This window comes from Leptinotarsa decemlineata, unplaced genomic scaffold (assembly GCF_025532065.1).
Source record: "Leptinotarsa decemlineata unplaced genomic scaffold, Ldec_3_MD MMD2_tig00002974_RagTag_RagTag, whole genome shotgun sequence".
Lineage (NCBI taxonomy): Eukaryota > Metazoa > Arthropoda > Insecta > Coleoptera > Chrysomelidae > Leptinotarsa > Leptinotarsa decemlineata.
This window is the reverse complement of record NW_027412578.1, coordinates 9,997,537-10,011,538: the sequence shown is the minus strand read 5'-3', so window position 1 is coordinate 10,011,538 and position 14,002 is coordinate 9,997,537. Positions and strand designations below refer to the sequence as shown.

The 14,002-nt window shown below is 36.2% G+C and overlaps 2 protein-coding genes across 13 annotated transcripts in view; one reads left to right on the top strand and one right to left on the bottom strand.

Moving 5' to 3' along the window:
- INTS7 (Integrator complex subunit 7) overlaps positions 1 to 2,734 on the top strand; it is a 24,079-nt gene extending 21,345 nt beyond the window's left edge. Inside the window, exon 13 of the mRNA XM_074177430.1 lies at positions 325 to 2,734. Coding sequence (XP_074033531.1) covers positions 325 to 382 — 58 coding nt within the window. The 3' untranslated portion in view covers positions 383 to 2,734. The remainder of the gene's footprint in view (positions 1 to 324) is intronic.
- Positions 397 to 14,002, bottom strand: part of Mocs1 (Molybdenum cofactor synthesis 1) — a 19,624-nt gene continuing 6,018 nt past the window's right edge. For 9 of the 12 annotated variants that reach the window (XM_074177437.1, XM_074177432.1, XM_074177434.1 and 6 more), the window contains one exon: positions 397 to 3,990. In XM_074177437.1, the coding sequence (XP_074033538.1) occupies positions 3,314 to 3,990 (677 nt within the window). In that variant the 3' untranslated portion in view covers positions 397 to 3,313. Of the gene's footprint in view, positions 3,991 to 8,471; positions 8,547 to 14,002 lie in introns of all 12 variants that reach the window. The other 3 variants (XM_074177436.1, XM_074177440.1, XM_074177442.1) reach the window with 3 other exon arrangements.

Sequence of the window (14,002 nt, the reverse complement as noted above, 5' to 3'; positions counted from 1 at the left end):
GTACCCTGTATCATGACTTTTATGAAGTATCGCCACTTTTCACCATTTAAAAACAATTTTTTATTGTTTAATTACAAAAAAAGACAAAATTGCATTTTTTCTGATTATACTTTTGTTATCTTGGACACGGTAAATTTTACCAGGTTGGTCAAATTAGATAAAAGTGGCCTGCCGGGTAAACTACGGGTGGAACATTTTTTAACCCAAAATTTGCCTCTTTCATGTCAGTCGGTCAAGGTTCAAAGAATTCGGAGCGGAAAACTCTTGAGAGTGAAATATTTGTCGAGTTTTCAAATAAACAATAATTCGTCTTTTTATTTTCAGAATTCTTATGCCTGAGGACAGTTTATTTGTTCGACCCCAACAGAAAAAGTCTACCTAGAAATAAACACTCAATTTTTGTAAATATTTATTGTTAATTTTTATATTGTAAAATTACAAAAATATTTTGTTTCAACAACCATATGTATTGAATTATACAAAAAATAAAATTTCAATAATAACAATTTGTAGAAATTCAGCCTGACAAATGCCCGCCGAAGCCTTGCAAATGATACAAATCCATAGAGAAATCATAACACGAGAGGGTACAGTTATGAACCAGTAACATTTGCTGGAATTACTGCATTTTCAGAATAGAATTTCACATTAATAATTAGATGTAAAACAAAAACAACAAACCATGTCCATAAACGTAATTTTGAATCGAATTGACCCAATAACAAATGTCTTGTTCAAAACGCTGTTCTCAGCTACACCTATAGAAAAAAGTTTGCTCTCATTAATTTTGTCACTTTAGTAAGGTGTCCATTTGCGGAAATAGTAAATTTTGAATTGACGTAAACTGATTACAATTCGGTATGGCATCACAAAAAAGCAAAAAAAAAAATATTAATAAGCAAATCTTCACAATCTCTCCCCTAAAAATATATAAAGCTGCATAAGTAACCTGGTTCAAAGTAAAATTGAAATTTCGAACCCAAACAAGCATCCCAAAACATTCAACTTCTAGTGGAGAATCATTTTCAGTCTTTTTCATTTTCAGATTCCGAAATAGTAACCTCAGATTTTTTAGAATAGAAGGTGTTTACGGTCTTTTAGTCATATATTAGAGATAGAACATTTATATTTCATTTTGATATTTGAATCCTGATTCAGCCAAACGAATTACATAGTCTGTGTCATTTTACTATGTGACAAGTGGGCACGTCTACCGAACCCATTCAGATGGTTCACAATTGGTCAGGTTTTCGAATGGGAATTCGCCGATGTTTCTCAGTTATGAAAAAGTGTACCAAAAATCTGCTACATTTGAGATGCTCTTGATTTGTATAATCATATGCTTGCTTTCGTCTTCTATATGTGGTTATGATTGTTTTACTTTCATGCTTACATAAAGAATTTCAACAAAATATAAGTATTGCAAATACTGAATTAATATTTTGAAGAAACAGAAATCAAACCATATTAAGATGCGAACAAAATCACTTGTATCCCCACACAAGTAGCTTACCTATCACTGTTATCATTCTTACAATCATAATCCTTGGTAATTTTTTTTTTTCAAACAAAAAATTGTATTAAGATTTTTCTATTCTTCACCTGAATATATATGTGGAATTGGCGTAAAGACCGTAAACACCCTTTATAAAGTTTTGGATAAATTTCAAAGATACACTTTTCAAATATACTATAAATTAAAGTTTTCACATTCTGAAGCAAATGTTCCAACCAATATTATTCGAGATATTATTATATTTCATGATTTAAAGTCATCATTGATAGGGATGCTGACTATATTCAAATAAAGATATAATTTTGCTGTGAACCGGTAGTTTCCATAATAGAAATCTTTAAAGTTGAAAAGCTTTTCAAATTTTTTAAAGAATTTGATCTTATATTTAACAATTCAAATGTGTCAGCATCAAAGTGCATGACATCACTGGTTCACAAACAATTCTGCCAGTTTGAAAATGATTCCAAGGAGTTTTCCTAGGATGAAAAGTGAATTTAAGACAAATAGTATGAATTTATCGAGAATTAACTGTTTTACGGTGACTAATTTCTTCACAACAAACAATAACTTCTGCTTTCCACAATTTTGTTATGTGAAGAACTTGTTACATCACTTTGAGCATGTAATGTCATGGCGGTTACATGAAAGAATTATCTTTTTGGAAACACATTTAAATGATTGTTAAAGTAAAAGTTGTACTTGAAAAACTGTTTTAAATATTTTAGGGCCATATTCGATATTTCCAAGAATAGTCAGTATCCCTTTCATTCTAATATCTAATATTTTCCACTTGTAACAATTCTCCCATATCACAATATCAATAGTAAATTTCACTTCCATCATGTCATCTATTATTATATTTTCGTGAACGTTCAAATTTCCATTCACCAGAACATACAATGAGTACACATAACCTATAAATTGAATTGAATAATGTTTTTAGGAACAATTGTCTCATAAACTCCAATCAACTACCTATGGCGAAAATATCCATACCAAATGTATAATTAGCTTTCACGAATTAGTACGCTTTATATTTGCAGATAATTTTTCTTTTGAAGGTTGGTAGTTCTGCTTCAAAATGAAAACACGTCAGCTGTCTGGTGCTACCAACTAAAAAAATCCACTCATACGAGCTTAAAATTCTATGCACCGCAAATTATGCGTTGAGGGGGTCCTTGAAATGCATTGTTTCTAATGAGACAAAGCAGACAATTGGCCGTATATGTGGAATTTTATAGTTTGTAGAATAAGAAGGAAGAGATTTTTTCATTTTGAAGCAGAACTACCAACCTCCAGGTCTTAGTGTTGTTTGGGGAAAGAACATCCTTGCTGTTAACATGTATTTTTAGTGCAGTAAATGTATTAGCAACCCTCTTGCCCTTTATGCTTGTTTGGTTCTTTTCGCGATTTTTTTGTTACATTTAGACTAGATAAAACAGATTTAAAAATGGCACAACTAGCGAATAATTTTTGATTGAGCAATCTGAAGTAACTAACGATGCCACATTACGATGTATAACAATTTTTTTTTTCAACTTCTAACAAAATATCAACAAGGTTTTATGAGACCAATATTCAGATACCAACAGTCAGATAATATCACTAGGGACAATGTGCGTATAACAGAAAATACTCATATTCAGTATTCGCCTGGAGTTAATCTCACGCTTTTATAACTGACATAAAAAGGTTATATAATCACAGATTACGAAACTACTGTAAAAAAATATAGATTAAATGCCGTTAAACGTTAACATATCTACCACACAACCCACCCCCTTCACGCTAAAACCACTACAAGACACCTACCACGGGCGTAAACCTATTGGTAGTAGGCCCCCGCTTATAATCCCTCAGAATGATCTCCTCCCGAGCGTAATCTCCGCTCTTACCGCCAGTCTTGCTTACCAAACGAATATCGCTTATGACTATGGCCTTGCTTACTGCTTTACACATGTCGTAGACTGTCAAAGCAGCAACGCTAACAGCTGTGAGCGCCTCCATTTCCACGCCGGTTTTTCCTTCACAGTTCACTGTGGCTTCTATCTCAACGGCTTGTTTCGTTACATCCAAGTGAGCTTTGATTTTGACGCTAGAAATGGTGATGTTATGACAGAGGGGGATGATTTCAGATGTCTTCTTCGCGCCTATTAGCCCTGCTATTTCGGCCATGGTGAGAACATCGCCTTTTTTAATGGAATTTTCGTGTATGAGTGTTGTTATTTGGGATCCGACCTGTACTGTGGCTGCTGCCGTGGCAGAGCGCTTGGTGATTGCCTTATCGGCCACGTCCACCATCTTGGCTTTCCCTTCTTCATCAGTGTGGGTCAATACTTCTGGGACATTTTGGTTAGTTGAATAGTGCCTTAGGGAATGAAGAGGTTGCTTCAAGGCATGCAAATGGAAAAGGGTTTGATGAATTGTTTTGGGGAAGGGTGATTTTTGGTGTGCTGAATGGACTGGTTGAGCATCTGCAAAAAAAAAACAATGATGAAGGAATCGTTAAACAATGTTTCTTTTTATTTCTCCCGCAAAGCGAACCCCTATTCAAAAACGTAGAATCCTAGATGCTAAAGTCCTTGACATATAGTTCATTCAACCAGGCGCCCTAAAAGTGAATAATCAACGGGAAGTGGCGATGAGAAATGTCACAAGTAAAGTTGTGTTTCAATAGCAAATCAAAAATTTTGATATCAATATCAACTTTAAATGATGGCTACTTGAAAGAACTATCTAAAACTTTCAAATAATTGACTTTTGGATAAGTTGAAGATATATTCTCCAAAACAGTAATTTCTGGGGATATTTAGTTCCAAAGTTGATAACCAAATGAATCAACAAACTTGTATGTCAGTGTTATATCAGCTTTCTGTCACTTGTCAGTCATTATTGGCATTGCCGAATGTATTTTCTATGAATGAGGGCGAATCAACTTTGTCCACCACGAGTAGTGCTATAAATTTTATGAAAAGCTTAGAAAACAATTCTCAATTTCCCTTTGGCATTGAACAAAAGTCATTTTTTTGTGGAGGAATCAGAGTTTTTATTGACCTTTTCTGGGACTCATTTCCCAATGTAAAAAAATAAAATAACTCCTAGTTTATCCTGATAAGTCACTGTGTGAAAAATCATGATAACAATATTCTGGTAAGCTTTGATGTTGAAAGCCTTTTTACCCCCCGTTGTCCTCATATTGCATCTGAAGTTTTTCAATTACAGTTACGACGGTTGCACGAAGATTATCAAGGCTTTGGAGTTTGGATTCGACTTGGAAAGTGATTCAATATTGGTATCGTAGAAGACACAGTATCCAGAAGAGAAGCAGTACAAACTATTAGCCGTGGTATGGCGGGTTGGCTGTCCTTGTACCTCATTCACTGCCTGAACCACTGTGCATGCTGTTTTTGGCGAATGCATTGTCTTGGGATGCCTGCTTCCACGTAGCCCCGCTGGATACGGGAATGACAGATATACTTGTGGCTCTGTTATTCCTTAACTGAATGGCACCCCAACGATGACTTAATCCTAAGGTGTGTGTATCCGTGCCTAGAGGATGAATGACACTGAGCCTATTAGCTGTCTCTAAGGAACCTTCGAAATACCGGGCGCCCTATCGTCGTAGCATCGCCTTGTCACGGTAATGCGGGGCTCTGCTGTGATTGACCTTCTTTCCATAGCTACTCGTGGGACTTTTATGGACAGAGTAAACTCAAAAATTCTTTCTGACGCTGATTCTATAGAGGAGATGGATGTCGAGTTTACGACTCCAACTGACCTCCCTGTAAATTCAGATCAGGAACGAGTCTACAGAAGAGATGGATGTCGAATTTACGACTCCAACTGACCTCCCTGTAAATTTAGTTCAGGAGCGAGTCTAAAAAGGAGATGGATGTCGAATTTACGATTCCAACGGACTTTCCTGTAAATTTAGTTCAGGATCGAGTCTACAGAGGAGATGGATGTCGAGTTTACGACTCCAACTAACCTCCCTGTAAATTCAGTTCAGGAACGAGAGCTTCTCAACTCCCCAACTCCTGATCCAATAACTGAACCATAAAAGAAAAGGTTGCTTGGTGCAGCCAGGAAACGACCGAGTCGTCTCCTCAAGAGCGGGGTAACTTATAAAACTGCCTTGCACCAAATTCTTGAGCGGCGTACACAGAATCTGTCTCAGGTGGAGGAACAAACCCCCCCATGAGCAGGTTAGCAAACGTTTGCGCTCAAGTTATGATTCACCAAAACCAGAGGCGAAAAAGCCCTGCATTGTTGAATCTAAGGCATCGGCAGGTGTCGCTGACGTGCAAAAACCCTCATATGGGAAGGTTGTCGCGGGTATCAAGGTGGGAATCTTGCACCTTGACTATCCGATTACCTCATTAACGATGGAACAGCAGAGCATATACTTTGTGCCTGCCCTGTTGGGACCGAATCAGGTTTCTCAGGTTCTGCAGAGCCGTACTTTTACAACCTGACCTGAAAGACCACTCACCGTACAAACTAATCGGCTTCGTTAAGAAGCTGGATTTATTTGGTTGAGTGTGAATAGGTGTGAGCCACAATAAACCCTTGCGGGTTGCGGTGGAGGGTCGAATAGACCCACTGACTTTGGACCTAACCTAACCAGTATTTAGCAGACTTTTCAACCTGTCGTATAAGGAAGGGGTTTTTCTTTCTAGCAAAGAAGTAGCTTTCAGACATAAACTGAAAGAAAAACAACAAATTTCATGTAATCATTGAATTTTACCAAAAATTATTCTCTCCCAAAAAAATACCCTTTTCAATTCAAACATCAAAAATACAGTAAATGGTGAAGAAACACAAAACAATTAATAAAACTTTTCAGCATCATTTTCTCTTTTACCCACCGGGTTTCACAAAATCAAAGGTACATTGCAGCCTGATGATATTCTATGTCTAAATAAAGTGAAGGCAAATGTGAGTTTGTAGTAAAGTTACTGTTGCAAGGTAAGCATAAGAAAAAAGCTGGTTATGAACCCAATCAAGTCAAGTTAAAACGGAACAGGAGAAAGTCGAGCGCATCTACAATTTTAAGTAACAATGAAATAGGTTAGATATATGGTATTGATGGAGTTAGTTATCTTGTTGACAAAAACATGGATTCAAATGATCTTAAAACAGTTAATTTAGGTTCATGCTTCAATACTGAATCTAACACACTAGTGATGATCGGAATGATAAACGTTCACAAATTGTAATGTACTAGATATCCCTTATCCGATTTACGTCAGAAAACAATCACAAAATGTTGACATTTGATCCAGAAAAGATATGAAATTTCATAACACACGCCAACGCTGCTATCAATTTTTTTTGGTTATTCAATAGAACTTAATATGATTAAATATTGATTAAGTCAATATAACAAGCATCAGAAAGATGGTTATTATATTGTGATACTTGATGAAAATCACTAGTTTATTCAAGTAACGCTTATTCATTATTATTCATCTGATAGAGCAGTGAACACAGTCTCCTTAAAAAGTCAGATTCAGAGTTTTGCCCCTCGATTCATGGGTCATGCGTATCAAGACGCCCATGAGTTCCTTCGTTATCTTTTAGAAGGTTAACATGATGACGTTAATAGAATTATCGAGAAAGCTAAACCGACTTAGACGAAGATTGACGAAAAATTGAGCGACAGCGAAAAAGCGCAAGAGTCATGGCTGATTTATTTGAGTACATATAACTCCAGGATTGTAAATAATTTCGTTGGTCAATTAAAATCCACGATGAAGTGCACACATTGTGGAGACTCATCTTTAACCTTCGATCCTTTCTGGGATTTTTCACTCCCCATACCACAAAGAACTGGCCAATTGAATTTATCACAGTGCTTGGATTTCTTCACAAGAGAGGAAACTTTGGATGAACATGAAAAACCGACGTGTTCAAATTGCAAGGAAAGAAGAAAATGCACAAAGTCTCTATCGATCCATAAGTTTCCCCGTATTTTAGTAATTCATTTTGAAATATTTTCTCAAACAGAAAGATTTAGAGGCAAGTTAAATGTTGCCATCGAATTTCCTCTAGATGGATTAGACATGAACAATTATGCAGTAGAAAATGTGACTCATTGTCGTTATAATCTATATGCACTTTCGAATCACAGTGGGTCTACCTACAGCGGATATTATACAGCATTCTGCAGACTTTCTTATGCTGACACGTGGTACAAATACAATGATTCACACGTGTTACCAATTTCACCAAAATCGCTTGTGAGTGGAGATGCATACATCCTCTTTTATGAAAAGGAGGAAACAAGTTCGCACCTTTGAGCGTTTTGAAATGTTATTTTTGTACTGTTGTTTTTAATGTTATAATGAATTAGTCATTTAAGATTTATGTTATATTATATGTAAAGTATTTTTAACACTTATTGTTAGAAATCAAAAGTGAAAACTATCAAGGAGGGAGACATACGAATAATGAAAATAAATATTTTGAAATAATAATCTCTCCCAACCACCTACACTGTAGGGTCTGGTAAACGTCTGTCGGACGTTCGCGGAACCTTCGCCAATCAGGACTTCATGGAATCCCGGGAAAACAATTTTTATGCTGACGGTATTTACAGACTTGTGTTACGTTGGAAAGGGTGCACTGATTCAATTGACATTTATTTTGATTGAATTGAACAAGTATTTACTGAGGCATTACAGTTTTAGACTCATGAAAACGGACAACACTATTGAAACAGCATAATAATAAAATACGTGCTATTATCTATATTGAGTTTGGTTCAACACTTTCAAGATTTATATTGAAATAATCGTCTTATTACTCAAACATTTTCTAAAAGAGTGAAATTTTGAAACTATTCAGTAATAATGAAAGTGAATAATAATATTCAACATTTGCTTTACATTTCATGAAAGAGAAAAAATAAACGGGGATATCTAGTAAGTTGATACATGATTGCTTACTCTACCTTGAGTAAAAACTATTTCTCATCCACCTATTAGAATCATTGGTCGATTTGCCATTTGTGAAATGTTCATCATGCCTGTAAAAATAGTATATTAACACATACAATTTTTACCCTAAGTAGGCACTCACAATATGAGAAACTGAAGAAGAATGAACATTGTTATTTACATACATCATTGATAAGACAAATAAAAAGATATAACACAAGCGTTAAGTCACTTAAATGCTATTTTATACACAATCTTTACTTTATGTACTGAAATTACTGTCTTTAAATCTGTCTCTTCGTTAGTGTTTTATTTTCTGTATTGTTGAGTATCAATTAAATAAATGAATAAATAAAAATTAATCGAAGCTACTATTCTAAAATTTCTTTTGATTTTCTATGGTAATTTTCCAAAAGGTAAACAGTAAACACATTTTTCAATGATAATATGACATTCAATCCATTCTCTGAGCTTTACAGCCCGGCTTTACGAGAGCCTTGCCTGTGTGAATGAAGCAACTTCCCTTGGATTCAAATCGCTGCATGGAGACTGTTCAAAAAATAAGGCGAATGTTTATACATTCGACTAACGATTTTTCAAATTTTTTTTATGCTGGTACATTTGTCTCTGGATCCCTCGGGAGAAGGAGCAGAGCGGATAGTTGTGGGTTCACAGATGGATCAAAAACCCTTCCGGTTCTGGTGGAGGTGTTTTCAGTTGCAGACCCAGGACAGAGATATCAACCTGCCTAGGAATCTATGCGACTGTATATCAAGCGGAAATTTACGCTATCGAATTGTGTGCGGAGAGATTGAAAGAATCCAACCTCATACACAAGTCAATGAAAATATTCTAGAGCAGTCAAGCGGTGTTGGAAGCTCCTGGCTCCTACTGAGCAACGTCTAAACTGGTAGCATATTGCCAAAAACGGATTCCGATAGGAAGACTTAACAGATTTTCTCTGGTCTGGATGCCAGCAGCCTAGATGCCTTCCAGGCTATACTGGCCTGAAAGGCAATGAGGCTGCTGACTCCCTTGCAAAGGAGGGTGCTGCAAGCAGCTTCATCGGACCAGAATCTGTCATTGGCATCGCTTTAGGCTTTGCCAAACAAAGATTGAACACCTGGATGGCAAGAAGAGTTATGGACTTCTCGCAGAATCTTCCAGGATTGGCTCACTTCAAGGCGTTTATTTACCCTTCGAAGCTTGATATCAAACAGTTGTTGGACTTCAGCAGGGATGAACTACGATGCCTAACAGGCCTTCTTACAGGTCACTGTCATTTGAATCATCAAATGCAGAAACTCGGACTGTCGGAAGGCAGTGTGTGTCGCCTCTGTTTGGAAAATGATGAAACAGCAGAGCACATACTTTGCGCCTGCCCAGCTGGGCACCGAATCAGGATTTTAGAGTTCGACAGAGCCGTACTCTTACCATCTGACCTGAAAGACCACTCTCCATACGAACTAATCGGCTTCGTAAAGAAGTTGGTTTTTTTAGTTGAGTGTGAATAGGTGTGAGCCACAATAAACCCTTGCGGATTGTGGTGGGGGGTCGAATATACCCACTCACTTTGAACCTAACCTAACCTAACATTTGTCTCGAACATATGTTGTATTTATTTTTTATTTTTCAAGTAGGCAAGCCTAATATACAAAAAAAGAAAAATTACAAATTCATAAATATCTCACGACATTAACTAAGTAAATATAGTAACATTTTAAAGTACCTTTCAAGGACAACCAAATATACATACATATCTATAGATTATTAGGTTAGTTCACATTAAAAAATAAAAAAAAATTACAAATATCATAATGAGCTGTCACTAATATACTTCTTTAATGATGACTTAAATTGGTTTATTGAATTAGATTCTTTTACAAATTGTGGTAGTTTATTAAATTCGTTTAAGCCTTTATGAAATATACTATTCATTCCAAATTTAGTGTTAGTTTTATTAATGTAAAAATTGTTATTTCTTCTCGTATTGTAATCATGAACTTCATTATTTCTCAATAAGAATTTTTGAAAGTAATTGGGTAGCAATCCTTTATGCAGCTTAAATATAAAGATCATAGTCATATATAATATACGTTCTTCAACTGAAAACCAGTTTAGACACTGTAACATCGATTCAATTGCTGAGTAACGGCTACATCTCAATATTAATCGCATGCCCCGATTTTAAAGCTTTTGCAATTGCGCTATTTTATTTTTACCAAGTAGAAAAAGTAATGTTGTACAATAATCAAAATGAGGTTGTATTAGGCTTTTAAAAATAGTCAACCTAGCATACATAGACACTTTTTTACATATACGAGAGAGAAAAAAAAGTTTTTTAGATATTTTTTTACAAATAAAATCAGCATGACTATTTAGTTTTAGATTTTTATCAATTATAAAACCCAAATATTTTATTTCAGTCACAATTTCAATGCTAACATTATTAATTTTTATAACAGCATTTGCCTAAACAATTTGATCATACTTATAAGATGATGTCAAAATCATACTTTTTGTTTTATTGACATTTAGTTTCAGTTTATTAATAAATAAATACGTTTCAATGCTATTTAAAGACCTATTCATTTCAACAATTGCCTGATCCAAATTTTCATGTATACAATAAACCAATGTATCATCTGCAAAAAGATTTATACAGTGTGATCCAGATATGTGATTGATATCATTTAGGTAAATAATAAAAAGCAATGGACCTAACACACTACCCTGGGGTATGCCACTCTCAATTATAAGTTCATCTGACAATTCTTTTCCAAATTTAGTTCCAAAAAATATGTTTTTCCGTTAACCAACTATCGCACCCCTACGAACGACAACCCTCAGAAGTCGAAACTTGTGCGAGCTAAGGACTAACGAGGTCTTACCTTTTAACGTGTGATTCCTAACACGGGTTGGACGGTAGCAAATGAAAATCGATCGTTCAGCCTGCGGCTTGAACAGACACATCGACCGATTGACTGAGTCAACAAAGCACCCACGTCGAACCGCCTGGCTACCGACCGCCAGTTTCAGCTGTTTAGCATGCCCTAGTTTGTTGGTGATAGGCATGAAAGATAGAAGTGTTCGGCGATTTTCTGCTACCGAAAAAAGGGTTTGGCGGCAAAGTTAGTTCCAAAATTGCTGAATTTCGACCAAAAAAACCGTAGCATGAGCATCGCTCATGACTTCAACGGCGATCCAGATTTGCTTAAAAGGGTCATAACTGGTGACGAATCATGGGTTTAGGGTTATGACATCGAATCCAAAGTCCTATCGTCCCAATGGAAGAGCTCAAGAGAGCCAATACCAAAAAAAGCTCGCAAAGTTCAACCTGATGTCAGGGTTTTGCTCACCGTTTTCTTTAATTAACGTGGTGTATAGCAAAGAGTTCTTGTCACTTGGCTTTTGCATCACGATAATGCACCTGCTCATTCGTCATTGCTTGTTCGTTGGCCAAAAACAATATCACAATCATGCTTCAGGCACCGTATTCACCAGATTTCGTCCTCTGCGACTTTTTCCTGTTCCCACGGTTGAAGAGACTCATGAAAGGACGGTGTTTTGCGACGATTGAAGTGATAAAAACCGAATCGCTGAGAGAGCTGAAGGATATACCAAAAAGTGCATATTAGAACTGCTTTAAGGATTGGGAAAACCGCCGGAACAAGTGTGTGTTATATCTGGGAAGACTACTTCGAAGGGGATAGAATAGTGTTATGTTTTTCCCCGTTGGTTCAACACTAATTGAGTACACTGGATAATCAAACTTAACTTTATTTCACTTTAGATACTTCAACTATTATTTGCAACGTGGATTGTATGGTCTCCTTCCTGAACGACAACATTCTTAATATTTTTGAAAAACACGCCCCTTCTCAAACGAAGAGAGTAACTAAACCTCCTGCACCTTGGTTAACTTACACTATAAAATTGATGATTGCACTCCAAAACCGAGCTCTGAGTAAATACAAGAAATCTTTATCTATCGCTGATTGGAATAGCTATAAGGACCTCAGAAATTATACATGTAGTGCGATGCGACGTGAGAAAAAAACATATCTGGACTTTGTTTTAAGAAATAAAAATTCCAAAGCAACTTGGAATACCTTAAGATATCTTGAGGAACAACAAAAAATCAGATATCCCTGATGAATTAAAAGACGTCAATCTCATTAACCAGCACTTCAATTCTATACCTCAACCTATCAGATCTGCTCACCAATTGTCCTTATTAGATCGATATGTTAATTCGGAAGAAACTGAAAACTACTTTCACTTCACCTCAGTCACCTATGAGATTGTGCGAAGTTCACTGAGACGCATCAAGAGCAACGCTTTGGGTTCTGACGGGATATCCCTCAAAATGATCAATCTCATTGATTCTTTTTTGATAAATCACTTCACCTTTCTCATAAAATTTATCATTACCAGTTGCCAATTTCCAAAATGTTGAAAGGATGGATTGGTTATCCCTCTGGCTAAGTATAACTCACCTACTGTCTTTTCTGACTTAAGACCAATTACAATTCTACTGTATCTCTCTAAAGTAGTGGAATCGATTCTGAAAAATCAGATTAATGAGTACGTCAATAAAAATCATATTATAACATCTGTACAATCAGGATTCAGCATAGTACCACCACAGCTCTTCTGTCAATTACTGACGATATTTTTCAAGCTGCAGATGAACAAAATTTGACCTGTTTAATACTTCTAGATTTCAGCAAGGCATTTGGCACTCTAGATCATGAGATATTGTGTGACAAACTTGTCCACTTCGGTTTTTTTCGGAAGCAGTGCTTCTCTTAGAAAACTATCTGAAGAATCGTACTCAAAGAGTTGTTGTGAATGAAGTTATTTCAGATGCTCTGCCGGTATTGAAGGGAGTGCCACAAGGATCTATCCTTGGGCCCTTGCTTTTTAGCTTGTATATTTGTGACTTTTATCTGTCCGTGAAAAAATGCAATATACATCACTATGCAGACGACACGCAGTTATATTTCTCTTTTTCGCCTGACGAGTCTACATCTGCACTGTCGAATATTAATAACGATCTCCAAGCCATCTTTGATATTTCTACTGCCCATAAGCTCAAGCTCAATTCAGACAAATCCGCAATAATGATGTTCGGAGCTAAGAAGAACAGAGAGCTCACCAACTCTACCTTTCAAGTTCGCATCGAAAACGATATACTTCCCTCTGTGGACGAGATAAAAAATTTAGGATTGCAGTTTGATCTTGGGTCTTCGCTTTACTAAACATGTCAGCTATCCGAACCAATCTTCTTATAACGTTCTCAGACAGCTTTTTCCTAATCGTGATTTGCTCAACACAAACATATATAGACTATGCGAGTCTCTGATTATGTCAAAAATTTCCTATTGCGACAGTATTTATGGACCTGCTTTAAAACAATTGGATGCTCTCCGACTACAGCGTATTCAGAATAGCTGTCTACGTTTCTCGTTTGCAAGAATCAGGATGGTTAAATGTTGAGAAACTTAGAACTCTACACCTTCTTACCAACACACATAAAGTT